We start from the raw sequence: 26,826 nt of genomic DNA, 5'->3' as shown, positions 1-26,826 counted from the left end.
TTAACTGCTGAGCCATCTCTCCAGCCCCCGATATTCTTTATAACATACTTAAATCATATTTTTTCTGTAAAAATATGAACTTAAATGTTTGTATTAATTCTTTCACATTTGTTTACTTGTGTGTGCATGTGAGTTCATGAACTCATGTGCCACAATGCTTGTGAGGAGGTCAGAGGACAGTTAGTGGGAGTCCTTCCTTTCCTTCTAGCACATGGCTCTCTGGTCAGGTCATTAGGCTTGGCAGCAGGGGATTTTACTCAGCTAACTATTGTTTTGGTCCAAGAATGTGGGTTTAAAGTATTTTAAAGTAATGTACAAGCATGACTCAGAACACATAACTTAATGAACAAGTTTGAGATTTGATCATTTGAAAGTTTAAAGCCTGTTTATAACAAAAGGCACCATAAAATTGAAAGAAATAGCTAGAACAATGGCTTGCTGTGTGAGCAAGGGTTAGAGTGGTCAGTGGGTAGATTACGTGCATAAATTAGAGGAATACAAGGCAGAGAGGTGAGCAGACAGTTAATGGAAAAATATGAATGGCTGTTAAATATTTGAAGAGGTAATATGTCTCATTAATAATTTAACCACAACTCAATGAATTAATAATTTATTGTCCATTTTTGTCTGGACTGTGAAAACACACGTTACACTTGAGATTGTAACTGACCTTTATTTTTTTGGAGGATACATGAGCAATGTGGATCAAAATTAGAAGTATACACTCCCTTTTGATACAGCAATTGACTAGGAAATTAAATCTAAGGAAATAACAGGAAAATGAGGAGATGAGAAGATAAATCTATATGTATTAAACTCAAAAATTACTGCAACTAAGCTAATATTGAACTTCTGAGCTGTATGAGGCTTGCTTACTTGGGGCATGTTGTTTAGTAGGATGGATGCAGCTAAAGATTCTGCAGGTCAAGCATGAGTGTAACGTGTTGGAAGTGTGGGAAGCAGAGCGCTGCAGAATATTGTTGAGACATCCATGAGACACCTTTCTAGAAAGTTACCTATAAATAATATCCGTGATTCTACTGGCAGTGGCCAACTTTCGCGGGAGAAGTACACTGGCGTGAGTTCCTCAGAAAGAACGCAGAGAAGTGGAGATTACTCCTGGGGACCCTTTTGAAAGGCACCGCTAGGGTCAGGGCCTTGGGAGGGGGATAGGAGAGACAGCAAAGGAAGAAGCCCGGCTGGCTGCCTGCGACTTAATGGACTCCCTGAGCCAGTCCTGTGGGGTCTGAGGATAGACGCCCACCCCCAAAAGCCAGGTCCTTGGGTGGGGAACAGGGAGGCAGTGTGAGCCTGCTGAGGCAGTACCCACATGGGGTGATGCTGTGACTGTTTTCAAAAGTTGGGGTAACAATTTCTTCCTTAAAAGCAGTCAACCACATAGGGGACTTGACTTTTTCTATGCTTTATATTTAAATGATCTTTGTTGAAAAGGATTTCCTTTTTGGAGTATAGAATGTTTATCAAAAGAAAGACTTTGCCTGACTTGTAGACATTTTTAGAAACTGTAGTATCTACTAGATGTGTACTATTAACAAATGTTCACTATCATATAAATTCTCCCCCCACATCAGGGCTTATAATTTCAATTCTAATTAAACTTTAGTTCTCCAGTATTTTTAGGTTTTTTACTATATGGACAAACTTACTTTTGTCTGATATTCATTCTTTAAAGTTTTAAGCAGAAAATGATTTTTTTTGCTGATGTTTTTGTTTTCATTTGTTTGTTTGGATTTCAAGACAGAGTTTTTCTGTGTAGCCCTGGCTATCCTAAAACTCACACTGTAGAGCAGGTTGGTCTTGAACTCAGATATCTGCTTGCCTCAGAAGATGATGTTTGAAAAGTATGTTTATAAGGTATTTGGTGGGCTGGTGAGATGGCTCAGGGGGTAAGAGCACCCGACTGCTCTTCCGAAGGTCCTGAGTTCAAATCCCAGCAACCACATGGTGGCTCACAACCATCTGTAATGAGATCTGACTCCCTCTTCTGGAGTGTCTGAAGACAGCTACAGTGATCTTAAATATAATAAATAAATATATCTTTAAAAAATAAATAAGGTATTTGGAGAGAGAGAGAGACAGACAGACAGACACACTCTCTGACTGACTGATTGTTTTCTGGTCTTCAAATTGCAACAATGTACGGCCTTCCAGTGGTGATGGGTCCTCCAATGTTCTCTGTCACAGGCGCAGCTCCAGATGTTCAGAGCTCAGTGGATGTTTGAACTTACCCCAGGTGTAGGTTCCAGTCATGTAGAAACTCGGTCTTGCAGAGCAGGAAGAAGCTCTATACTGAAAGCAGCTGCAGACACCAAAGGAAGACAGGAACTGGCAAAGGAAGAAAAGTTAAGTGCTGAAATGCTCTAACAAATTCACTCTTTTTTTTTTTTAACACATAGTTTCACCAGTGTGTTTCATCATTAGCTCTGATGACAGAGACATGGTTTGTAAAGTACAATAATGTTTTCTGGTGTGGGACAGTTTCGAGTGACTAGTACTTCTGCTTACAGGTCCTTTACCTTACCTGTTCTTCTTATATTGTTGCCATGGCTTTGTTGTGATGCAATGAGCAATGTCCCCAGAGTCTCCAGCATGTGAATGCTTGGCCCCTAGTTGGTGACACTGTTTGGGTAGACAGAGGAAGTATGTCACTGGAGGTGGGCTTTGAGAGTTTAAAGACTCATGCCATTTCAAGTTTGCACTCTGCTTCCTGCTTGCTGTTAAAGCTATGAGCCCTCAGCATCCTGCTCCTTCAGCATGTCACCACAAATGCCAAGCCCCGGAACCATGACCCACGTGAACTTCCTTTTATAAGTGGTCTAGGTCATGGCCTTTTATCACAGTAACTAATACAAGCCTATTTTAGTATTACCCACTCCCTTCCTGTAACGTTTGTTAATTTGTTGCCTCTTAAGTTTCACTTAGTCTTAAAAAAGCAGATGCCCAAAAATTACAGCAGAAGCCCTAAAGGCGCGGGTAAAATATTCTTGCCTTTTAAAAAGAATTTTCTTTTTCTTTCTTTCTTCTTTCTTCTTTTAAAGATTTATTTATTTATTTCATGCGTATGATTACACTGTCAAGGTCTTCAGACACACCAGAAGAGGGCATTGGATCCCATTACAGACTGTTGTGAGCCACCATGTGGTTGCTGGGAATTGAATTCAGGACCTCTGGAAGAGCCGTCAGTGCTCTTAACTGCTGAGCCATCTCTCCAACCTCTTTTTTTTTTTTCTTGAAACAGGTTCTTCTATGGTCCATGTGACCTGGAACTCGCCGTGTTGGCCAGCATGCCCTGGAACTTACAATGATCTCCCTGCCTCACCCTCATATGCCTTTGCCACCTAACTTAGTGCCTGGGCTCCTTGTCTTTGGGAGGTTTAATTGGGTGGTTGGTTGGTTAGTTTGTTGGTTTTCACATTTTAAACTAAACCTGTCATTTTGTATCAGTCATTACCTTATTCAGGAAAGTTTGTAGCTGTTCACACTGGAAGTACTCCACATGCTAGCTGCTTCCTGCTGCCTGCCATTTCTTTTGGCCTTCCTCTTGCATGGGGACTGTCACCATCACATCCAGCAGGGTGTGCCCTGCAGAGTTGTGAGTCTCCACGAGACAGAGTGTATCAACTTTCCCTTTCATGGCTCACACGGAAGAGCCATCTAGGTCCCCAAGATTTTTTTCGGTTTCCCTGAAGTTTTATAGTTTTGCATTTTGCTTTTGAGTTCATAATTCATCTTGAGTTACTTTTATGTAAGCTATGGGGCTTAGGTCATATCTACAGCACCAGTTAAGAATGCAGTCTTCGTGCTATAGATTTACTGTTACTTACTTATTTTTGATCATTCTTATTATTTTTCATGAAACCCAGGCTGCCCTCACATAAGGATGACCTTGGACACCTGATCCTGCTGCCTCTGCCTCTCCAGGGCCGGGGTTGTAGCTTGTGCCACCACTCCTGGCCTGTCCACTTACCCTACAGATTTTCAATTTTCTTTTTTTCACCTTCTCATTTTACAGGCTCGAGAACTCTTCCTGAAGGCAGTAGAGGAAGAGCAGAATGGAGCTCTCTATGAAGGTAAAAGCTCTGCTTCTGAACTCCAACTCTTTGTTAGTGATCAATACTTTTTCTTTGAACTGGAATTTATTTGGTATAGGACATTTTCCTCCTCCTACTTGAAATCATTTTTTAAGTAGTGTATGCCTGAGACTGAAAGATCCTTGCAGGTTTGAGGCCAGCGTGTTCGACATAATGAGTTCCAGGTCAGCCAGGGTTACATAGTAAAGACTTGTTCTCACAAAAATAATTAATTAATTAAAATAAATAAATTATATATAATTTGTTTCAAAATACATTGCAGGGTAGTATTATATTTATAGGATGAGTAAGATACATTGGTGATTCATGAATAAAGATCATACTGTGTTCTTTTCATGTGTGAAAATACTTTAGATGAATGAAATATAAAAGATGAAATCAGAGAATACGTAGGCTCTCTTTCTAAGCCTGACTTTAAGTTTTACCAAAGGCCCGTGCTTCAGCTTCTGTCTCAGTAAACCCGATAGAAACGCATTAGTGGTGTAGTCCTTGCCTGCCCTGGGCAGTACATGACCTGGGCTCTGCCTCCAGCAAGGAGTGGGGTAGGTAGCACACATGGACAGAGTGCTTGTACTGTAAATCGATAGTGAGGATTTTTTTTTTTTTTGGTGGTAATTATATAATTGAAACATTTGAAAAAGCGTGAAAACATGTTTGAGATTGAGCCCTTTGAAAACACATGGAGAGTAGCATTATTTGAAGTTACTGTATTTATGTGGAAGTTTCTTCTACTGGTGTTTTTATCCACATTTTAAGTGTCTAACTGGTGAAGTCCCTTGTGTAAATGCATTAGTTTGTGAGGTTCCCACGTGACGTCAGTGCACGGTAGTCTGCTCCAGATGCAGAGGATGCAGAAGACATAGCGTAATATAGCAAGTTGGTTGGGTGGTGGTGCACACCTTTGATCTGAACACTTGGAAGGAAGAGGCAGGTGGATTTCTGTAAGTTCAAGGTTAGCCTGGTCTACAGAGCCAGTTCCAGGATAGGCAGGGCTGTTATACAGAGAAATCCCATCCCAAAAAACTAGGTCAAACACCAGCACCACCCTCCAGAATCCCCCAAACACCCCCAAACAACATCACAAACAATCAAATCACATCCTAAGTCTCGGTAATCTATTAGCTTTGAGAGGGCAGGCACCTGAGCAGCGTGGTTTGGAAATATCTTTGTTCAGTATGCATGCTTGCATGTTTGAAGTATTCAGCTGTTCATAACGTCTACCAAGACAGCTAAGGGCAGTCAGAATGAGTGAGAGAAATGTGGCCATAGCTAATTAGCTTTTCTCTTCTTGTAGCCATCAAGTTCTACCGTAGGGCCATGCAGCTGGTGCCAGACATTGAGTTCAAGATCACGTACACCCGGTCTCCAGATGGTGACGGCGTTGGGAGCGGCTAGTACGTATCAGACAGACAGTAATGGGTATAGTTTGTAAGTTAAGCACGGTGCTGTTCTAACTCTTACCCTGCTAAGAAGGTGGTGCTATTCTGTTAGTCACGTTTAATGTGTCCATGTTTATAAGTAGACTTATTTAATTAGAGACACTTTAAGATTTATATCTTAAATAACTATAACAAACAAGGTGACGAAAGTTTGTAAAATTAAATTGATGAATATTGAAAAGATTAAAGAATATATTTCAACTTTTTGAAATCTGTTTGAAGTGGAAAGTACTAAAATGTAGGTACGCTAGTTGACAAATATGTTACTAATGCTCGAAGTTGGGTGGTGGGCATACAAAACTTCGTTATACTAGCCTCTGTGTGTTAGAGTCTTTTTGACATTTCAAAAGGCATCTTGTTAGGAAAATGCTAAGCTCTAGTGATTTCTTTCTCCCAGTGTACCTAGAATTAGCATTATCAAACCTCTAAAATAGCGTTGTCCAGAAGCATAGATTCAAGGCATAAACAAGCATTGAGAGAACTCGTGTTCACTGTACCTGACATCGCTTCCATTCAAGTCGTGACAGAGCAGTGACGGCCTCAACTGAAAAAAAGATTGATTGTATTTCAAAGCCAGTGGTTTTTTTCAAGACAGTTATAAATTGTTTTGGCCTAATTTCTCCCCAAATCTCAACTTGATGGCATGAAAAGGAAAGCTTTTGTGGCCAGGAGGAAATGTTGGCTTTAAACTGGGAAATCCCAGGGCTAAGGATATGTAGTTCGGTTGGTAGAGTGCTTGCTCAGCACACTCAAAGCACCATGCTCACCAAATCAGACTGGACAGTGTGAAGTAGTTCATACCCAAATGAGTCATTTGGGCTTAGTTACCTAGTTCTGGATCTTAGTCAGTTTTATAAGTTTTTGCTAGGTGCTTTTAAGGAAAAATGTATGGGAACCCAGATGTTATGGGAGGTGCATAAGGATTCAGTCAAATTTGTATTGCAGATCTGTCAAGTTTGTGTTACCAGCTCTGTTAGGTTTGTGTTGCCAGATCTTTACGTTTATGTTACTCTGTCTGTTAGGTTTGTATTGCCTTTTACCAGATCTGGGAAGTCCTGAGGATTCTGTTTTGGTGACAGTTTCACCCCTGTTGAAGTGTTTGTTTGTCTGGTTTTGATTTGTTTTTTGTTGTTTTGGGGGACTTTTTTGTTTTGTTTTGTTTTTGACACAGGGTTTCCCCGATTAGCTGTGGTTGCTCCGTAGATCAGACGGGCCTCAAACTCAGAGATCTGCCTGCCTCTGTCTCTCTGTCTCTGTCTCTGTCTGTCTGTCTGTCTCTCTCTTTTTTTTTTTTTTTTTTTTTTTTTTTTTTGAGACAGGGTTTCTCTGTGTAGCCCTGACTGTCCTGGAACTCACTTTGTAGACCAGGCTGGTCTCGAACTCAAAAAATCCGCTTGCCTCTGCCTCCCAAGTGCTGGGATTAAAGGTGTGTGCCACCACCACCCAGCTGTGCCTCTGTCTCTTGAGTGCTGGAACTAGAGGTGTGTGCCACCACTGCCTGTCTGGGTTGAGGTTTGGGTAGATGGGCCGTTGAGTTTATCTAAGTTCAACCTTATCTGCTTTCTGAATTGTGAAATGTCCATCCTGTTTTCCTAACTTCATCCTCATGCAAGTATTTTCATAACTGATCAACTTTAAGGTTAACTTCCTCAGAAATGGAAAGCTGAAAGAACCTTGCAACTGTAAATATCTTTAGATGATTTTTGGATTCTAAGGCTTATTCAAATTTGATATTTTACTCTTTAGTGTAGGGTGACAAGGCAATTTTTATTAGAAAACTTAGCAACTCAAATGGCATTTGTATATTTTATTTTCATACAGTCAGAAGGGATTAGATCACTAAATACAGGCTGGAGAGAGGCCTAGTGGTTAAGAGCACATTGGCTGTTCTTTCAGAGGACCAGAGTTCAATTCCCATTACCCACTTTGGCAGCTCAAAACTGTAACACCAATTCCAGAGGGATCTGATGACCTCTGCTGGCCTCTTAGGGCTCTGCATGGTGCATAGGCTCATAGTCAAACACCCTACACAAAGAGTTCACTAAAGAACTTACACAAAATTTTCAAATCACTTATTTTTTTCACTAACTCATAAACTTGCCACAAATAAACTAATTAAATCCCAGCACCTGAACCTAAAAATCCTAAGTCTTTGGATAATGACCAAAATGTTTTCATTTGGAAAACTTGGTATGGACTTTGCAACAAGGCAGGGTACACATTAGCACATCTTTTAAAAGTAATAAGAAAGTTGGTTTTTTAGATTGTCTTTCTAAATCAGTTTTGAAGGTGCTGCGAAACCAGTGTTTGAGCTATCTGTTCCGATGGTCTGATGTATTCAATTCACTCCCTCCCTCTCGGTTTCAGCATCGAAGATAATGAGGACGTCAGCAAGATGGCCGATCTCCTGTCATACTTCCAGCAGCAGCTCACGTTGCAGGAGTCTGTGCTCAAACTCTGTCAGCCTGAGCTTGAGACCAGTCAGACTCACATATCAGGTGTGGCTCCTTGGCTGTTGTCACTCAGAAACCCTTGAGCCTCGGGGTGAAGTCAGGTGGTTGGTGACCTAGCTGATGGTGATCTAGTTAGAAAAGCTGTAGATGTAAGTCTGTGCTATTCAGAATCTGAAACAACAGACCAGGGCATGCAGGTGTTTGGGACGCTATACTTTTTTCATTGACGCCCTGGAGGAACTCTGGTGCCACTGTGCACATCAGCCAGTGTGCAGTGGTTCTGATGAGGCTAATGCTCAGGAGTTAACATGTTCATATATTAAGTACTGCTTGTTTATGGGAGGACTATTTACATTTTTCTTAAATAAAAATAGCTTTAGAGTTAAATACAAGAATCACATCATTTTTCATATTGATTTTAGTATATCTTGGTGATAAAATAATTATCCAGGGGAAATGGTTCTTTAGCATCAACCCTATGTGGGAAAGTGAACTCTCCCCTGTGTTGTAGGAGTCGTTGTTTGCTGCTGGCTAGCTAATGTGCTCGGCCTGTGTCTCTGAGCTGTCTGAGGCTGTGGCTTACAGCTTTCTCAGATGCACACGTGCACTAGGAGTAAGGGAAGTCACTGAAGATGATTTTCTGTTGCAGTCCTGCCTATGGAGGTGCTGATGTACATCTTCCGATGGGTGGTATCAAGTGACTTGGACCTCAGATCGTTAGAGCAGTTGTCACTGGTGTGCAGAGGATTCTATATCTGTGCCAGGTACTGGTTTTTAGAAATGACTCAGGCAGTGAAGTAAAAGATGATAGCCTTTTGTCAATTTTGACCAAAAACAAACAAACAAACCAACCCCCCCCCCCAAAAAAAAACCCAAAAAAACAAAAACTTGATGTTCTGAGTAAAAGCTTAAGTAGAAAATGTACAAAGCTGTACTTAATGTGATTTTCTTCAAATAACAGCACTTAAAGGTTAGAATGTGCTAGCTTCCCAAGCAGATTCAGGTACCTTGATCGCTTCCTCAGTTCCTATGACGGTTCAGTTGATGTAGAAGAAAGAATACATTCACAGTGTCTGTATAGTAGCTCTAAACCCATTAGGAGTTAATTTGTTTTGACCCCTTAAATAAACTGTTGTGTACTTTAAAAAGTGTTGCAGTTTAGTGTAAGATCATTTACAACGCTTCTCCATAGGATTCTTATACAAAACAGTGAGTCCTTAGCATCTAGAATTTTAATAACTGTAAATTTAGAAGTAGAATTTAATAACCTTAAAATTCAAATGCATTATTTACAAAATAGCCCGATACCACTTAGCGTCGAGAATTTTACATAAACTATTTGAATTATTCAAAGCCTGGGTTTTTAATAATTCTCTGTGTTAGTCTGTTGCACAAATACTTGTCGAATAGTTACTAGATTGCTGCCAGCCCTTCAAAATTGGTGAATCTCAATATCACTCCATTAATTATACGTGGGGAGAAGTGACAGTTTGATTTTAAAAAGGTGAAATTTCGGGAATGAAACTTAATACATCATCATAAAATGAATAATTGTTAAAAGAAGAAACTTTGGGGAAGGAGAAATGGTTCTGTGGTTAAGAATACTTGCAGCTATTTCTTTTGACAGCTGTTTAGTTTCTTGCTCCAATTTTTGATCTTGTCAGATGTATAACAGGTAAAGATGTTTTCTGTTCTATAGGCTGCCTTTTTACTGGAATGATGGTGCCTTTGTGATAAAGAAACTTTTTAGTTTCACTAAATCACATTTATCAATTGTTGGTCTTTTTTTTTTTAAGTAACATTTCAAAAAATGTGTTCTTTTAAAATTTCATGTGAATTGGTGTTTTGCCTGCATGTATATTTGGGAGGATGTCAGATTCCCTGAAACTGGAGTTACAGACAGTTGTCTGCTGCCATGTGGTTGCTGGGAATTAAACCTGGGTCCTCTGGAAGAGCAGCCAGTGAGAAAGTCCTTTCCTGTGTCTATATGTTGAAGTGTATTCTGTACTTTCTCCTCTGTCAGATCCTACTTGATTGAGGTCCTTGATCCATTTGGAGTTGAGTTTTGTGCCGGGGGAGAGATAAGGATGTACCTTCATTCTTTACATGTAGCTGTCATAGGTATCCAATTTGACTAGCACCATTTGTTGAAGAGTCTGTCTTTTATCCAGTGGGATTTAAAAATACTTTGGGCTATATCAAAACCACAACTATATTATTATTTTTTGCATCTTATTATATATATGTGTGTGTGTGTGTGTGTGTGCGCGCGCGCGCACATGTGTCCACAGATTCACAGGCCTCAAATTGAATAGGATCCTTCCTCCATCCTTCCACCTAACATATTGAGACAGGGTCAGGCTAGAACATAGAACTTAACTGATTTTGCTGGTTTGCCTAGCAAGCTTGCAGTGGGGTTCCTGTGTCTCCTCAGGGATGAGTGTGTCAGGTATGTGTGTGGCAGCCATGTCCATCCAGCATTGAACCAACTCCAGCCTCACAAGTGAACAGAATACACACTACCACTGACTGATATCTCCTTGGCCTGTGTTTTCACTGTTGGTGCTGTCCTTAAAGTGCATTTCCAGTTAGCCTTTTCTCTTCTTCTGCTACTGTGTAGACTTAGCCTCTGTTTCTCCTAGTCTCAGTGATTCTGTGACATTCTGCATGGTCTTGCTTCCACTTAGGGACCCATAGAACTTTTTCTCTGTAAACCACCAGAGGACGTTTTGCTTTAATTGACAGGAAAAAATATGTGTATTTATTGTTTATAGTGTGATGTTTTAAAATATATTTGCATTGTGGAATGCTGTCCTAGCCCGAGGGACAGTCAAACAGGGTCTGAGGAACCATCTGTGGAGAGACTGGGGGGCGAGAAACACAAGCACGGACAGCAAGTCTGATTGATCAAGCTGTCAAATTTTTATTGTTCCCAGGCAGGTTTTATGCCCACAGAAGCAGGGTATGGGGAGGGGGATGACATAGAATCACTTTGTTTCTGGGAAAACGTAACTGTTCCCAAAAGCAGGATATTGGCTAGGTAAAAAGTTCATCAGGAGGAAGGGAACAGAATGGGTTGCTAGGTACCTGTCCACACGATCTATAGCTATTTGTTCTTAACTGGGGGTAGTACTTTCCCATAGAGGCCTCAACTTTTCCCACAGAAATCTCAACTAAGCTAGTACTTTTCCACTAAGGCCAAGGCTTTGTAAGTAAGCACTTATGGCTGACAAGGCAGTTAACATCCAAACAGGGTCGCTCCCAACAGAATGCAGCTCACAGCGGCCTATAACTCCAGCTTTGAGATCTGATGCCCTCCTTTGGCCTCTGAGGGCACTGACACACCTGGCACACACCTGGCGCACACATACACAGGTACACACACACACCCTCTCTCTTTCACACACACACAAATAAAAGTAAATGCTTTAATTTTTTTTTTCAGTAGGATTGCTAGACCATATGATAAGTATGTGTTTCATGGCTCGAGTGGTGGCTGTACTAACACACATTCCCACAATACAGAGAGTCCCTTTCTCCCCGTAGTTGCTAACATTTTGCCATTTTTTTCTTTAATGAGGTGATAGTTCAACATGAGTTTTTAAAAGTCATTATTACCATTATTTATTTGTGTGTTGTATGTATGGGGTGTACGAGTACCACAACATGGGTAGAGTCCAGAGGGCAACTTGCTAAAGTCAGTCCTCTGTCCAGGCTTTTTGCCTTGGAGCTGGGAAGTTGGTCCTCTTGTATGCAAGGTAATTATGGATATGGGAGGATTTATGTTGTCATTGTTCTCTGGGTATTTCAGACCCTTTCCCCTCTCTTGTCTTTTTTGGTGAGGTGATTTGCTTAGTAGCATGGTTTTATTTTCTACTTTTTATTTTTATTTTCATTGCAGGTTTGTACTGGCATTTATCTTAATAAGTTATTTTAGGCTGATAGCAACTTTAGCATCTCTCTCTCTCACACATACATACACACACACATATACACACACATACCCTCCACACTTTGATTCCACTCCCCCTATATTTGAATACTTAAAAAAAATTAAGACTCATTTCATGTGTGTGAATGTTTAGACTCTATGCACTATCCACACCATATGTGTGCCTAGTGCCTGCAGAGGCTGGAAGAGGCCCTTGGATTCCCTAGAACTGGAGATGCAGATGGTTGTGAGCTGCCACTTGGCAGCTGGGAACTGAACTGGGTCCTCTGCAAGAGCAGCAAGTGCTCTTGTCCCCTATATTTATAGTTTACATCTTTATTTACACTTGAGGCCTTCGTGCTATTTGTCAGAACTGTTTCCTTTCATCTTAGACAACCCCCTCTAGTATTTCCTGTTGTCAGGACTGATGCTGAGAACCCGAACAGCTTTGTTTCTCTGGAAACATCTTTCCCTCGTGTCAGAAGGGCGGTTCTGATGAGAGCAGGTCTGATTGGCAGTTTTGTTTGTTTCTAAGAGTTTGTTTGGTGGTTTGTTTTGGGTTTTGAGGCACGGTAGCCCTATCTAGCCTGGCACTGACTATGTAACTCAGCTGGCCTCATATGCAAAGCAGTCCTCCTGACTCAGCCTCCCAAGTTCTAGTACTGTAAGCATGTACCTTAATTTATTTTGTTTTAGCTAGTGCATAAAAAGTTAAAGTTTTTCTATATTAATGGTACTATGTAATGTTTGATATATGTATATTACATACTGTACAATCAGATTAAGCATATTCCACTTATGTACTAGGCAAGTATCCTTCATAAAACCACATGCTAGCATTTATTTTGAAACTAAGTCTTGCTATATTGCTCAGGATGGCCTTGAACTCACTATATAGCACAGGTTGCCCTCTAATCCAGAATCCTCCTGCCTCAGCCTCTGCAATACTAGGGATACAGATATATGCCACAGTACCTGGCATATGTCTTTCTTTATGGTAGAAATTAAAAATCTTGTACTTTTTGACATCTCCATCCACCCTACTACATCAGCAGTGTTGCTCCTTGCCCTCATTGTAACTCAGCCATCAGTCAACCTCCCACCACCGTCTTTGCTCCTTGTCTTAGTTAAGGTTTTACTGCTGTGAACAGACACTATGACCAAGCCAGCTCTTATAAGGACAACATTTAATTGGGGCTGGCTTACAGGTTCAGAGGTTCAGTCCATTATCAAGGAAGGAGCATGGCAGCATCCAGGCAGGCATGGTACAGGAGGAGCTGAGAGTTCTACATCTTCATCTGAAGGATGCTAGAAGACTGGCTTCCAGACAGCTGGGAGGAGGGTCTTAAAGCCCATGCCCACGATGACACACTTCCTCCAACAAGGTCACACTCCCTAATAGTGCCACTCCCTGGGCCAAGCATGTTCAGTCCCCCACCCCCACCCAACACTCCTCTTCCCAGTACAGATCAGCACATGGCCGCCATTGTTCTCTTGTCTTTCATAGGATTGACTTTTGTGGACCCTGTATGAGTGAGGTACGAGGCTGTGTCACTGGCATTTCACATAACTTAATGATCTGTAGTTCCATCCAACTTGTTACAAGTTACAGGATTTTATTCTTTTTCTGTCTATCTAGCATCTCAGTGTAGACGTGCTGCATGTTTAAAGGTCAGTCTTCTTTCTGTTGTTGCCTATTGTGAGTAGTGTTGCAGAGAAGTGAAGGTGTGTGTGTCCCTTTAACACACTGGTTCCATTTCCTTTGGATACACATCCATTCCTGGGACTGTGCATCTTTTGTGGAACTCCCATGGCTGCATTTACAGCTTTTCCTAGTGAGTCTGTGATACCATGGCTAATTTGTCCTTCCCCGGTGATTGGTGGATTGGAACATTTCTTTCCTGTACTTGTTCCTCATTAAAATACCTCTTTTTGAGGAATCTCTGTTTAGATTTATTGCTCATGTTTTATTTAACTCTCAGCTCTCCCCCACCCTCCGGGTCCCAGGGACACTCGGGTCAGCAGTTTTGGTGGCAGATGCCCACTCCTGCTGAGCATCTCACTGACTCAGAAAGGAGCTTTAGTTTGAAGAAACCCTTTTGTTCTTTTTTCCTGTGTTTGTTGGAAACAGTTTTTTCTTTCCTTCTCCTTCAGATGGGATATAGAGTCAGCTAGAGCTTTGACTCTGGTTAAAAGGGAGCTTAAATGTGTAACATCCTTGTGATTTCTTTGGCTCTGATTGATGTCAGTAATGTCTCTGAATAGTCTAGACTGCAGTGATTCATAAAGTTAGTTATACAGTTTCGTAATGGGCACAGGCTCATGTGTGTCCCAGGCTCCACTGGGACTTGTATCTGCCATAGTCTTCATTGTATGAGAAGCAGAGGGGACTGTCCTTAGGTCCTTTATGACAAGTGCAAGTGATACCAAGAACTGTGATGTCTGTAGCTCTGGTCCCTGAACCATAGCATTTGAAAAGGTCCTTGTCACAACTCTTAAGATAGATGTAGAAAATACCTGGACCTTGGTGTCAGGATCCAGTTTTTGGAACTATGTGGTAGGATGTAGACTTGTCTAGCTCCCATGGGATAAGTGCAGCCTGCATGCCTACATGGATGCAAAAGGATGCACATTTACTTTCTACACAGACCTGAAGGCCAGGGTCGGGGTCTTGTGCCCTGCCCACCAATCTTTCTAAGACCGTCATATGCAGCCTGATGATGTAAGGCTGGGTAGGAAACAAAAGCTTCCAAAGAAGCTGATACACTGCCAGGCTCCGAGAGACTGTGGTGGATGAAGCTGGGGCTTTGGCACTCAACTGGCTGGAGAGGAAAACGCTCCATTCCCAAGAGCACAGATGGCCGTTCCAGGAAGTGGAACTCTAGCAGTTATATCCTAGAGCTGCTGGAGGTGGCTGGGACCTCCATACCATCTGCTGGAGGACAGCCATAGGTGACGCTGGGCTTGTATACACAGCTGTAGTGTCAAGGGCAGGGGCAAGGACACCCTCCTGATGTCCCTTGGGTAAAATGCAGACAGGATTAAGCTCGTGGCAATGCCCCTGATGATCTGAGAATGCCGAGTGCCTGTGAGTTCCGCACAAGCCCAAGGCTTATATCAGGGAACAGCTGTCACCCCTAAGGCAGAAGGCTGTCCAGCATTGGCTGCTGTTTTAGTAGCTTAGATTCTGCCCTAAGGCAAGGACATGTTTCCTTTATGGAACATAAACCATAAGGGACCATCGAGCTTGTTCAGTTGTATTAAGCCCTATAGGTAGTTCAGTGATGGAGAGCTTGTTTAGTGTGGGTTCAATTCCCAGCTCTCCATTTCCTCCCCTTACCCCCAAGGCCTGTGAGGACAGGAACTCCTTACACCACAGTCAGAACTGACAGCGGCTGATGCTAGCACTGAGCTCCTCTCCTTTCCTGGCAGTGTGAAGACCTGTCCCCAGCAGCTAACCTGGAGCTACAGCTCCTCTGTCCTCTGCTTTGCCCTCTGTCTGGAGCTTCAGCTCCTTTGTCCTCTGCTTTGCCCTCTGTCTAAAGCCCTCTCTTCCCCCTTGCTGTTGACAGAGCTCTCCCTGAGCTGCACTGGTAGGCAGCTCTCCCTTTGCTGTGGCAGTTGGCTGGGGCCTCTCTCCAGCTTAGCAGTTACTTTTCCTTCAGGGTTTAGAATGGATCATCCCAGGCCTCTTACTTGTAGGAGAAGTTCTGATTGGAAGTCTGTTGCTAGAACATTGGGTCACCTCTGACATATTTGACTGTATTTGATCTTCCTGATTCCGGGATGTTTGTCTTCTTCCAGGTTTGGAGAACTTTCTGCCACTGTTTCTTTCAGTTGGCTTTCTGTTCGTTTATCATCCTTAATTATAGTCTGGATGCATTGACTTTGCTCTGATGATAATGTCTCAGATTCTGTCACCTTTCTTGTTTTGTTTTTTCTTGTTTGTTTGTTTGTTTGAGACAGGGTTTCTCTGTGTAGCCCTGGCTGTCCTGGAACTCACTCTGTAGACCAGGCTGGCCTCGAACTCAGAAATCCGCCTGCCTCTGCCTCCCGAGTGCACTGCGCAGCCTGTTACCTTTCTTTAGTCCATCTCTCCCGGAGTTATTTTTTGAAAGCACAGCCACGCTCAAAGCTTCTGGTGGCATGCATCTCTCGTAAGCTGGCACTGTCCTGCTAGAGGCCAGCAGTGGGAGGCTGGCCCCTCCTCTGCCTTGCACAGCTTGCTCACTTCTGCAGCCTGTGCGCCTGCTGGCTCTCAGCCCAAGCCTCACACTGACATCTGCTGCTAGATAGTGGTCTCTGTCCCCGGGGTCACCCTGTCCAAGGTCAGTTTCTTGGACAGTATTTTTCCAATCTGACTGCCTCGGTGGTTGGTTTTACACTAGCACTCGACCTGAACTTTCCTCTTACCAATAAACAAAAGGTCTTCACCTTGTGAGGGTCTCAGCCTGCCTCTTGAAACAGCATCTTGCAGATACTCAACAAATAATTGTTGAATTAAAAAGAACTACGTGATAGTCAAAGTATTCATTTGCTTCTAAGGACTTAACTTACACTTATTTAACTTAGCTTTTTACACTTATTGATGCTGTGCTTTCTTACCTAGAGATCCTGAAATATGGCGTCTGGCTTGCTTGAAAGTGTGGGGCAGAAGCTGTATGAAACTTGTCCCATACTCGTCCTGGAGAGAGATGTTTTTAGAACGGCCCCGTGTTCGGTTTGATGGTAAGTTGGACTCAAAAACTCAGGAGCAATCATGATCTACAATGGTAATTTTGATAACACATAGTTTTCATTTTTTGTAATGGACCTAAGTGCCTATGAACACACCTGAGGGAAGCAGCACTAAAAATAGAGCAGGATGTGCTACGCGATCGTAACTTAACTTTTATTTATGTACTTTAAAGGAATGTTTGTTTTTTTTTTTTTTGTAGGGGTGTACATCAGTAAAACCACATATATTCGCCAGGGAGAACAGTCTCTTGATGGTTTCTACAGAGCGTGGCACCAAGTGGAATATTACAGGTACAGCTGATGTAAACTGAGTGAATGGAAAATTCTCAAGTATCTTAGGTTTTGGATCTGTTTTCTGTTGCTTATGATTTATCCACAAAATTGTCCTCAGTATTTCTTATCTAATATTATGACAGGAACCGCACTCAAAAACCTAAAGGTTATTTATAAATTTGTATAATCCCTCCAGCCCCTAGTAACCCTCCTGAGCCCCTTTCCTCTGTCCTTATATTGTAACCTATAAGACTTGTCCCAGCCTTTGTTCAGCACATGGGTCTGCAGCTGAGAAATAAGTAGGGTAGTGTCCGTCATTGTGTACTGTTATTGAGTCTTGCTTTGTCAGGCATTAATTAGTGCCCCAGGTGAACACAGACCTTTCTTTAGTCTAAGAGACAAGTTGAACGTTTATTTGGTGAGTGAGACAAAAGGTCAACAGACCCCAAGGAGGTACAGGCCTAGGCTCTCCTGTAGCCTGCCGCTCGGTCCTGGTTGCTTTTCTGACTTACCCATGCTTTGCTGATGGGGTTTCAGTCTGGGTTTCACAGCTACAACTAAGTGTAGAGACTGCAAACTAAGGACATGTTTTATAAGGTGGTGTTTGGTTTTTTCTCCCGTAGATACATAAGATTCTTTCCTGATGGCCATGTGATGATGTTAACAACCCCCGAGGAGCCTCCGTCCATCGTTCCCCGGTTAAGAACCAGGAACACCAGGTAGTGTTTCTATATGGCCTTCTAGCTAGTCCACATTTTCATATTTATCCTAAGACAGCGCTTTTATGGGTTAATATTATATGTCATAAAAGGCAGTACTGGGGCTGGGGGGTCTCGGGAAGCCTGTCCTGCAAGGCCTGTGCAAGCTTGTTCTCATCCCTGTGCTGTGTGCGGGCGAGTGGGGTAAGGGGTGCGGGGACTCAGCTTTCAGGTTGCTCAGATAAGTATAACTGGCTGTTTTAAGGTGTGCTTATTATTTCTTAGAACGGATGCAATTCTGCTGGGTCATTACCGCTTGTCACAAGATGCAGACAATCAGACCAAAGTCTTTGCTGTAATAACTAAGAAAAAAGAAGAAGTGAGTATGCACCGTGGAGCTGGGGTTGCTCTTACCACAGCTGTCCATCCATCCATTCTCAGCTAGGAAAGATAAACGATCCCCTGATGGTTCTGCCACAAGAGCTGGACATTTATGTACATCAGTATGTTTGCCCTTCCAGAAAGCCATTCTAGGGTCCTCACACACAGGAATGTAGTACCAGGATCTCCTACATCCGACTCCTGCCTCTGCTAACGGGGGCCTGCTGTTGCCTCTGCTGCTTGTACAGGCCACTCTTCTGCCAGGAGACTTGCAGAGAGAGCATTTTATCAGAAAAAAGCTTCCCTCTTCTGTCTCTATGAAGAATAAATGCCCAGTAAATGTGATTACTAATATATATATCATAGTCTATGGAGCTCTAAATTCTTGGTGGATTGAAGGGCTAATATTTTTTGCAACTTTCTCTAAATTCCTTTGTGTAGTCCTGGTTCATAGACATGGTACATACCTGCCACATCAGTTGGGCCGTGGTTGAATAGAGCAAGTACTAGTCTGTTGTCCACATAAGTAGTGGGGCTTCTGGGTTCCCTCTCCCTTCTTGTTGTCAGGTAGTGAGACGCTGCAGGGTTTTATATGTGCATGATGTCGTGACACCATGGCACTGGCTTTCCTGCCTCCTCTGATGGGCTCCTGGAATGCTGTAGTGCATTCCATGTGTTCCCATGTGGCATGTCAGTATCCTTCTATAAGGAAGCCAGTCACAGTGTTCACAGTGTGCAAAAGTACAGTCAGAGTGAAATCCACCATACCTGTTCATCTGTGACTGTTTTGCTGTTGTTGTAAAACATAAGTTATACTCTACACTTTGTATATAAATGTATAGAAAAAAAGATAAGGTCTGACTGTGTAGCCTGACTGGCCTGGAACTCGCTGTGTAGACATGGTAGTTCTCAGACTCCCAGAGATCTGCCTGTCTCTGCCAGATTACAGGCTCAAGCTGCCAGGATCTGCCTGTCCTTGGCAGTACTTGGATTGGTGTGTGAGCTGTCAAGTCACCAAAGGAGTAAAAGTCTTATTCCTGAAACTGCTATGTAACTCGAGCTGGTGAGGAGGAAACCTGGTGTTTTACCTACCACTTCTTGGAACACGCATAGGTTTACATGTGGTACTCAGGGTGACCTGCAATGTGTAACAGGTTATTTGCAATGTGACTCTCACATCATGTATTCCTATGACAGTTATCCTAGCTCATGAACCTTTTCTTTACAGAAGCCACTTGACCATAAATACAGGTATTTTCGTCGTGTTCCTGTCCAAGAGGCAGATCACAGCTTCCATGTGGGACTGCAGCTGTGCTCCAGTGGCCACCAGAGGTTCAACAAACTCATCTGGATCCACCACTCTTGTCACATCACTTACAAGTAGGTAAACACAGTGAAGGAGTGCTCCACAGTTAGAGCCACTTGGTGATTTTCCAGAGGACCCGGGTTCAGTTTCCAGCACCCACATGTTAGCTTACAACTGTCTAGAACTCCAGTCCCAGGGATCTGAGGCTTTCTTCTGGCCTTCATAGCACAAGGCACACATTTGGTGTACAGACGTGTGTAGGCAAAAGAACCGTGTACAATTTTAGAAGAAACTTTAAAAAGAGAATGCCGAGACTAGCATAAAGTAGACTTTTATGCCCCCCCCCGAAAAAAAAGAAAGAGACAAAGATTGAGCATGAGTGAGGAGGTGGCACCTTGGCAGACCTGCCAGTTACACCTCAGAAAGGAGAGGGAAGAGTGCGCGCAGGAGAGAGGAAGGCAACGCTCGCATCCAGAGTTCTGAGAGGGAGGTTTTGAACAGGCCCCCAATCCGCTCTGCGGTCCTGACTGCAGGGTGTCCCCATCACATTTCTCATGCGGAGGCTCTGCCTACCCAGCATGGCCATGTCCTCACAGCCCACACATTCCCTTCTCCATTTATTCTGTGATCTGATGCACAGAGTTTCCAGAGTGAAACCCAGAAGGAGAAGGAAGCCACAGTGCTTGCCCCGTAGGAAGTGAGAATCGCCTTTCAGAAGGAAGGCGCTCCAGGGCGGGTTCGGATTGCAGCTGTTGGCGACGGCTGTAGTCACCAAAGGTCTTCTGCTTTGGTTGACGTCTCCTCAGGAGTGTATAGTACAGCTGTGGTAGCATAGTTAGTGATCCCCTCAGCAGCCATGCACTTACACATTTGCTATTGATCCAATACTAAATCATTAGTTCTCTTGTAATGATAGGGCTTTTTCTTTTTAAAACAAAAAACAATCAAAAAAACAGTTTCACAAGGGCTACAGATTATAGTCTTTGACTTGGAAATTCTCTTAGGAATATGTTGAAAGTCATAATGAAGAATAATACATATTAATCTAATTGTCAAATATCAGAAACAACCTAAATTTCCAAAAGAATAATTATTAAGTTATGATACAAGCAGGGGTCATAATATTATGTAGCCAATAAAAATAGTTTCTGAAGGAAGTTCTTAAATGTTTTACAGTCTGCCTCCACTGTTTAGACCTTAAACTCACACCGTACAAGCATGCCAGGATTTTAAATAAATTGGAACTTCTCATTCTGCTGTTTTGCACTTTGTTTCTAGATCAACTGGTGAGACTGCAGTGAGTGCTTTTGAGATTGACAAGATGTACACGCCCCTGTTGTTCGCCAGAGTGAGGAGCTATACTGCATTCTCGGAAAGGCCTCTGTAGAGCCACACCAGCATGTCACTGCTGCATGAGCAGAAGCATAGAGCGCCAGAATACCTAAGTTATATGTACATATACACACACGCATGTATATATACATGCATATATACATACATGGAGTTGGAACTTACTTTGTTGTTGGAATTTCTTTAAGAAGAGTATAAATTATTTTTTTTATTTAAAAGGATAGTTGATTCCTGGGGTACTTTGTTTTGAAATTAGAAGTTGTTAAAGACACTTTTGTTGTAATAAATGTTGATGTAGAGTTGAAATCATGTTTTCAAGCAGGTTTCTAAGCAGATCTGTCACGTCCACTGTCTTGTGCCTGAGCATCCTCAACTCACATAGGTCAGGGAGCACACTGGAGAGTACTTATTCCCGCATGACTTAGTGGCTTTGCATCACACTCAAAATGTGAAACCTGTTCTGGATTTGTTTGAAACTGTTCAATCATAAATAAATGTTTCTTTCAAGGAAATATGTGTGGATGCCTTTAACAGTGTGAGTGTTTAATGAATGGTCCTGGGATAGCCAGCAGATGCATCAGGAGCACTGCGTCAGCCATCGCTGGCCTTTACCTTTGACCCCAAACCTTGGCGACCCTAATCTCATCTAGGCAACTTACAGATATGTAAGTGGGAAACAGTGAAGTCAGGCTGAACTCAGCAAGCTCAAGCAGCTGACTCTGGGGTCTGTCTTCACAAATGAACACTTGAGCATCACATAAATCACCTACTGTGGAGATGAAGGGGCAGATATGGTCAAAGGGGAGTAAGATACATGAATGAAGGAGTAACAGCAGATTATAAAACCATGAAATATCAAAACTAAAAGTTACCTCCAGTGGTTCTCAACTTCCCAATGCTGTGACACTTTAATATAGCTCCATGTGGTGTCTCCCAACCATAAAAGTATTTCATTGCTACTTCATAACTGTAATTTTGCTATTATTAATCGTAATGTAAATACCTGATATGCAGGATATCTGATGTGTGACCCCCCCCCCAAAGGGGTTGCAACCCACAGATTGAGAACACTGCCTTAAGCATTGTTAATTGGTTAACTATCCTCATGGAGGTGGTGAGAAAAATGCATTAAAAAAAATAATATAACACACACTGCTATTGAGACAGGGTCTCGCCATGTAGCTCTGGCCTTCTTGGAATTCACTCAAGGTCTTGGAACTCAAGATGAGGCTGTCCTTGAACAGAGATCCTCCTGCCTCTGCCTCCCAAGTGCTGAGATTAAACACATGTACCATCTATTTTATTTTTTGAGATTATAATTACACCACTTTTCCTTCTCTTTCTAGAGCCTCCCACATACCCATCCTTATCTCAAATTTATGACCCCTTGTTTTATTTATTATTATATACCTCTCATCCATAGCACAACCTGCTCAGGCTGTAAAATGTCACTCATCTGTATGTATCAGGGCTGACTGTTTGGCATTGAATAACCAACTGGAGTCTTCCCTGGAGACTTTCTCCTGGTCCCAGCATTTCTCAGTTCTTTGTGTGGGTTTGAGATCTCCTGGGCTCTCCCCTATCCACGTTAGCATGCCTCTTGCTGTCCTTGTTCAGCCAGCACCGAGGCAGTCAAGCTGGTGAGACTTCATGAGTGTAACTTCTGACACTGGGAGACATTCTCATATCAAACTCTATCTGTGTGACTCATAATTCTTTTGTCCTTCTTCCATGGTGTTCCTAAAACCTCAGGTGTGCGAATCTGTTTTGTAGATACATCTGTTGGGACGGGGCTCCACAACTTTGGCCTTGTGATTGGTCTTGGTTTTCTGAAATGGTCTTGTTGACAAAAAAGTCTCCTTGATGAGGGATGAGAGCTACACCTGTCTGTATAAAGACAAAAACCTGGAAGTGTGGTTGGGGAATTATAGTTGTTTAATGGTGGCTGTGTGCAGATCTTCAAGAGCCACAACCTCGCTAGCTCTGCATAGTTTCCAGTACCAGGCAAGATTTCCCTTTTGCTGAGTGCATCTTAAGTCCAATCAGAGAGCTGTCAGTAACTGTCAAAATATGTGTGCCACTGCTTCACCCTTAGGGTTATCTCGCCATGCGGGTCATTGCTGTGTTTCTCGAACATCCTAGCTGTGTAAGGCTTGGCTGCCTCTCCTTTGGAGCCTGCCTTTGGGTGCCATGAAACTAGTTCCTAGGAAGGAACCTTGTATGTCAGTTTCAGCTCAGGGGCCTTTGGGCCTTGTGTCTGAGGTGCATGATGTCTTCAGCAATAAAAAGGGATCTTCCACCGTTTGGGGACCACCAAGGGCAATAGCAATAGTCTGTAATGTTTTGGGAATCTCTTGAACAACTCTGACCAACAACTCAAAAGAGGGCTTCTCCTGTCTGGTGTTAGAATTTTCATCCGGTGGTCTTTGGTGCAGGGAGGGAGTGCCATCAGCCCAGATGGAATATTTTAATTTAAACTCTAAATATATGTTACACAGTGACTCATGTGGATTATCAATAGTTTGGGTAGATAATGGTATGATTCCTTATGACTTTCCCAGACGCCCTTACCTTTATTTTATCACCATCTCCCTACCCCTAACTGGACACCTACTATTTTCCCATTTTCTCCACAAGATCACTTGTACCTGCTATTTCCCTACCCCTCCTCCCTCTAACACTCCCTTTCTGCTTTCTTGTTTCCGAATTTACTCCAGGATATGGATTCACTTCTGAAGATTTGTCATTCTGGTTCTGGGTTACCTCACTCAATATGGTCTTTTTTTAGTTCCATTCACATACCTGTAGATTTTATGATTTCATTTTTCCTTACAGCTGAGTAGTAGTCCATGGTATATATGTGCCACATTTTTGTTACCCATTTGTCAGTTGAAGGACATTTACATAGTTTCTGAGAAAATCTATTTTTAAAAGATGAAGTTGGAGAGATGGCTCAGAAGCTAGGGACACATACTGATCTTGAAAAGGACCTGAGTTCAGTTTCCAGTACCTATATCAGGTGACTCAAAACCACGTGTAACTCTGGCTCCATGGGCCTGACATCAGTGGGCACCAGGCATGAACATGGCACATACACATACATGCATGCAAACACTCATCTACATATAAACCAACTGAATAATCTAAAAACAAAGTTGCTTTCTCTAAAAAAGAAAATATCCTGACAGAAATGAACCTAGGGTTGAAGGAAGGGGTGTATTTCAGTGTATAACAATAGATCTATCCTCGTGGGAAAAGTCAGGCAGGCAATTCAGACATTCTGCTCCTCCTTCCACAATGTTTCCTGAACCTTGGGAGTGGGGAAGAGGGTTGGTTGAAAGATCTCAAATAGTTACATTTGTTTCTTGAGACAGGTTCTCACCATGTAGTCCTGGCTGACCTAGGACTCACAGTGATCCACCTGCCTCTGCTGGAAATTAAAGGCATGTACACCTGGCCAATTCCTCGATTCCTTTAAAACCCTGATTCCAGTGCCTTGTGGTTTTGCCACTAGATGTCACTCCTGTCCTGGGTTTTTTAATATATTACTTTGTGGTATTGGCCTGTGTGTGTGTGTGTGTGTGTGTGTGTGTGTGTGTGTGTGTGTGTGTGTGTGTGTGTGTGTGTTGGGCAGAGTGTATGTTTGTTTGTCAGACTGAGAAACAGACCTGAAGAAACTGCATCAGCATCAAGGTTTCTGTCTTATTTAGGGGTTTCCATTACTTCTTGGGGAGGAAAAGGTTTTTTAGGTCACACTCCATCACTAAGGGAAGTCAGGGCAGGAACCAGAAGGCAGGAGCTGATGCAGAGGCCATGGAGGAACGCTGCTTACTGGCTTGCTACATACACCTGCTTTCTTAGAGCAACCAGAAACAACCTGTCCAGGGGCACCTCCCACAAGGACTGGGCCCTCCCACATCAATCACTAATGAAGAAAATGTACTACAGTCAGCCTTTCATCAGATAAAAGCTTGAGAATGGGGACTTCATTGTCCTTGTTCCTAGTTTTTGTTTTATTTTTCTAGCATACAATAGTATACTGTCAAGAAACCCCACTCATCTCCCTGGTGTTCCTGTGAAGCCACTTTGTAGGAGATCACAGTGTCTCGTTCACACTGCCAGGGCTCCAGAGGCCTTGGGAATGTGCATGATTTCTGCATTGACGGAGGCTTGTTAGGAGTAGCTAGCAAGTGGCCATTTCCATCCAAGTCCGCATGCCAGCGTCTACTTTTTTCATACAGTTTGATTTCCTTGATGACTGGCATGAACCAAATCCAGACTGGAGAGATGGAAAGGCCAGTCTCCTTACAGACTCTTCAGTGCCACGATCTCTGAGCTGACAGAGTTCTTAAAGAAAATGCATAGGACGGCCAACAACTAGGCTAGACAGTTGTCACACCCTAGATCCCCGCCCAGTTTACCTTCTATATTTAATCCCCAACTTTATTTTAGCTGGCCACCTAGGTTCTATTGCTTCTCTCTCTCCCTCCCTCCCTTCCTCCTCTCCCTCCCTTTAGTATACCTTTAGCCCCAGCTCCCTCACCCCCATCTTTCTCCCTACAGTCCCAACTCCTAGTGATGTTCCTTCCCCTCCATCTTCCCCACCACCATACTACTAATTACTAGACTTACAGTGTTGGCTTTCTTCTTTCACTCCACACCCCCCTGTACCCACAATAACTAATATTACCACACATGGCGCTGACAATGCCCCTGTCCTCATGAAAATGACTAGCACCTAAGGGAGTGCCCATGAGCAGTCACTGCTGTTGCAGGAGATGGCTAGGAGATAATCTGATGTCCTGCCCAGAAGTTATACAGGGGGAAATAACATGTCAGCCCTATTACATACAGTCTAGTCCCACCTAAACATTACAAATACTTGTGACTGAAAGAAGAAAGATGACCTAAATCATTAAGGAAAAAAAAATCAAACAACTCTCCGACTTTTGATGTGAAAATCCCAGATGAAAACCGTACATGACATGAAAACCAAGACAGTGTGTCTCCTCCAAGATCTACTGATCCTGGAGTCCATGACCCAGCAAGAGTGACAGACATGAAATCCTGGACAGAAAGCTCCGAGGAATGAGAAGGATGTTCAAAGAAATGAATGGATGCCTAAATGAATTCCAAGAGAAAAACAAGTGTCCCAGTGAAATGAAATCAATTCAGAATATGAAAATGGAATTCAGGGAAGAGATGGAGACCCTGATGAAGGACGGTGACATGACACAGCAGGTGACATGACTCAGCAGGTGAAGACCCTTGCCACGAAGCCTGACTTTGGTTCCCAGGACCCACATGGCAGAAGGAGAAGACTGACCCCTGCAAGTTGCCCTCGGAGCTCCCCGAGTACTTGACAGCATCAACATGCACACATATGACTCTGCATAAACAAGTAAATAAATTGTAAAATAAATGGATACTGGAGAAAATCAAATTGAAATGATGCTGCAGACGATGATCGCAGTAAGTCAAGGAAAAAAATCTCAGTGGAAAGTCTTTGTGTCTGTTGACCCAACATACATCATTCTACGTCAAAAGATGACTGACCTTTGGGCCTTGGAAAAACATGAACAGGCCAAACTCAAAAGCATCAGGTGCAAGAATCAGTACGACAGGGAAGAAATGAAGAGATAGAAACAATAAGACAACCACAAAGCCAATGAAATAAAATTGGTTCATGGAGCGATAAACAAGACTGATAAACCTCAGTCAAACTGGGGCTGGAGAGATGGCTCAGCGGTTAAGAGCACTCACTGGCTGCTCTTCCAGAGGTCCTGAGTTCAATCCCCAGCAACCACATGGCAGCTCACAGTCATCTATAATGGGATCCGACGCCGTCTTCTGGTGTGTCTGAAGACAGCTACAGTGAAGTCACATACATGAAATAAATAGAAAAAACCTCAGCCAAACTGGTCACAAGAGAGAAGACTCAAATAAATAAATTTAGACTTTAAAAGACAGATATTACAACAATAAGAATGAAATTCATATAATCATGAGGATATACCTTAAAACTTATATTCCACTAAGCCAGGAAATTGGTGAATTTCTTGGTGCATATGACCTACTAAAGTTAACCAGGATGAGATTAAAAAAATTAAACAACCATCAAAATTGAAGCAAAATAAATCCAAGTC

General features: G+C 42.7%; 1 protein-coding gene across 1 annotated transcript in view; it reads left to right on the top strand.

Moving 5' to 3' along the window:
- Fbxo9 (F-box protein 9) overlaps positions 1 to 21,182 on the top strand; it is a 26,276-nt gene extending 5,094 nt beyond the window's left edge. Inside the window, exons 3-13 of the mRNA XM_029543567.1 lie at positions 2,206 to 2,364; positions 4,034 to 4,091; positions 5,407 to 5,506; positions 7,919 to 8,049; positions 8,654 to 8,768; positions 16,545 to 16,663; positions 16,873 to 16,963; positions 17,569 to 17,664; positions 17,929 to 18,022; positions 19,253 to 19,404; positions 20,609 to 21,182. Coding sequence (XP_029399427.1) covers positions 2,206 to 2,364; positions 4,034 to 4,091; positions 5,407 to 5,506; positions 7,919 to 8,049; positions 8,654 to 8,768; positions 16,545 to 16,663; positions 16,873 to 16,963; positions 17,569 to 17,664; positions 17,929 to 18,022; positions 19,253 to 19,404; positions 20,609 to 20,717 — 1,224 coding nt within the window. The 3' untranslated portion in view covers positions 20,718 to 21,182. The remainder of the gene's footprint in view (positions 1 to 2,205; positions 2,365 to 4,033; positions 4,092 to 5,406; positions 5,507 to 7,918; positions 8,050 to 8,653; positions 8,769 to 16,544; positions 16,664 to 16,872; positions 16,964 to 17,568; positions 17,665 to 17,928; positions 18,023 to 19,252; positions 19,405 to 20,608) is intronic.
- Positions 21,183 to 26,826: the final 5,644 nt, after the last annotated feature.

The sequence above is a fragment of the Mus pahari genome, chromosome 10, assembly GCF_900095145.1.
Source record: "Mus pahari chromosome 10, PAHARI_EIJ_v1.1, whole genome shotgun sequence".
Classification (NCBI taxonomy): domain Eukaryota; kingdom Metazoa; phylum Chordata; class Mammalia; order Rodentia; family Muridae; genus Mus; species Mus pahari.
This window is presented reverse-complemented; position numbering and strand designations above follow the sequence as displayed.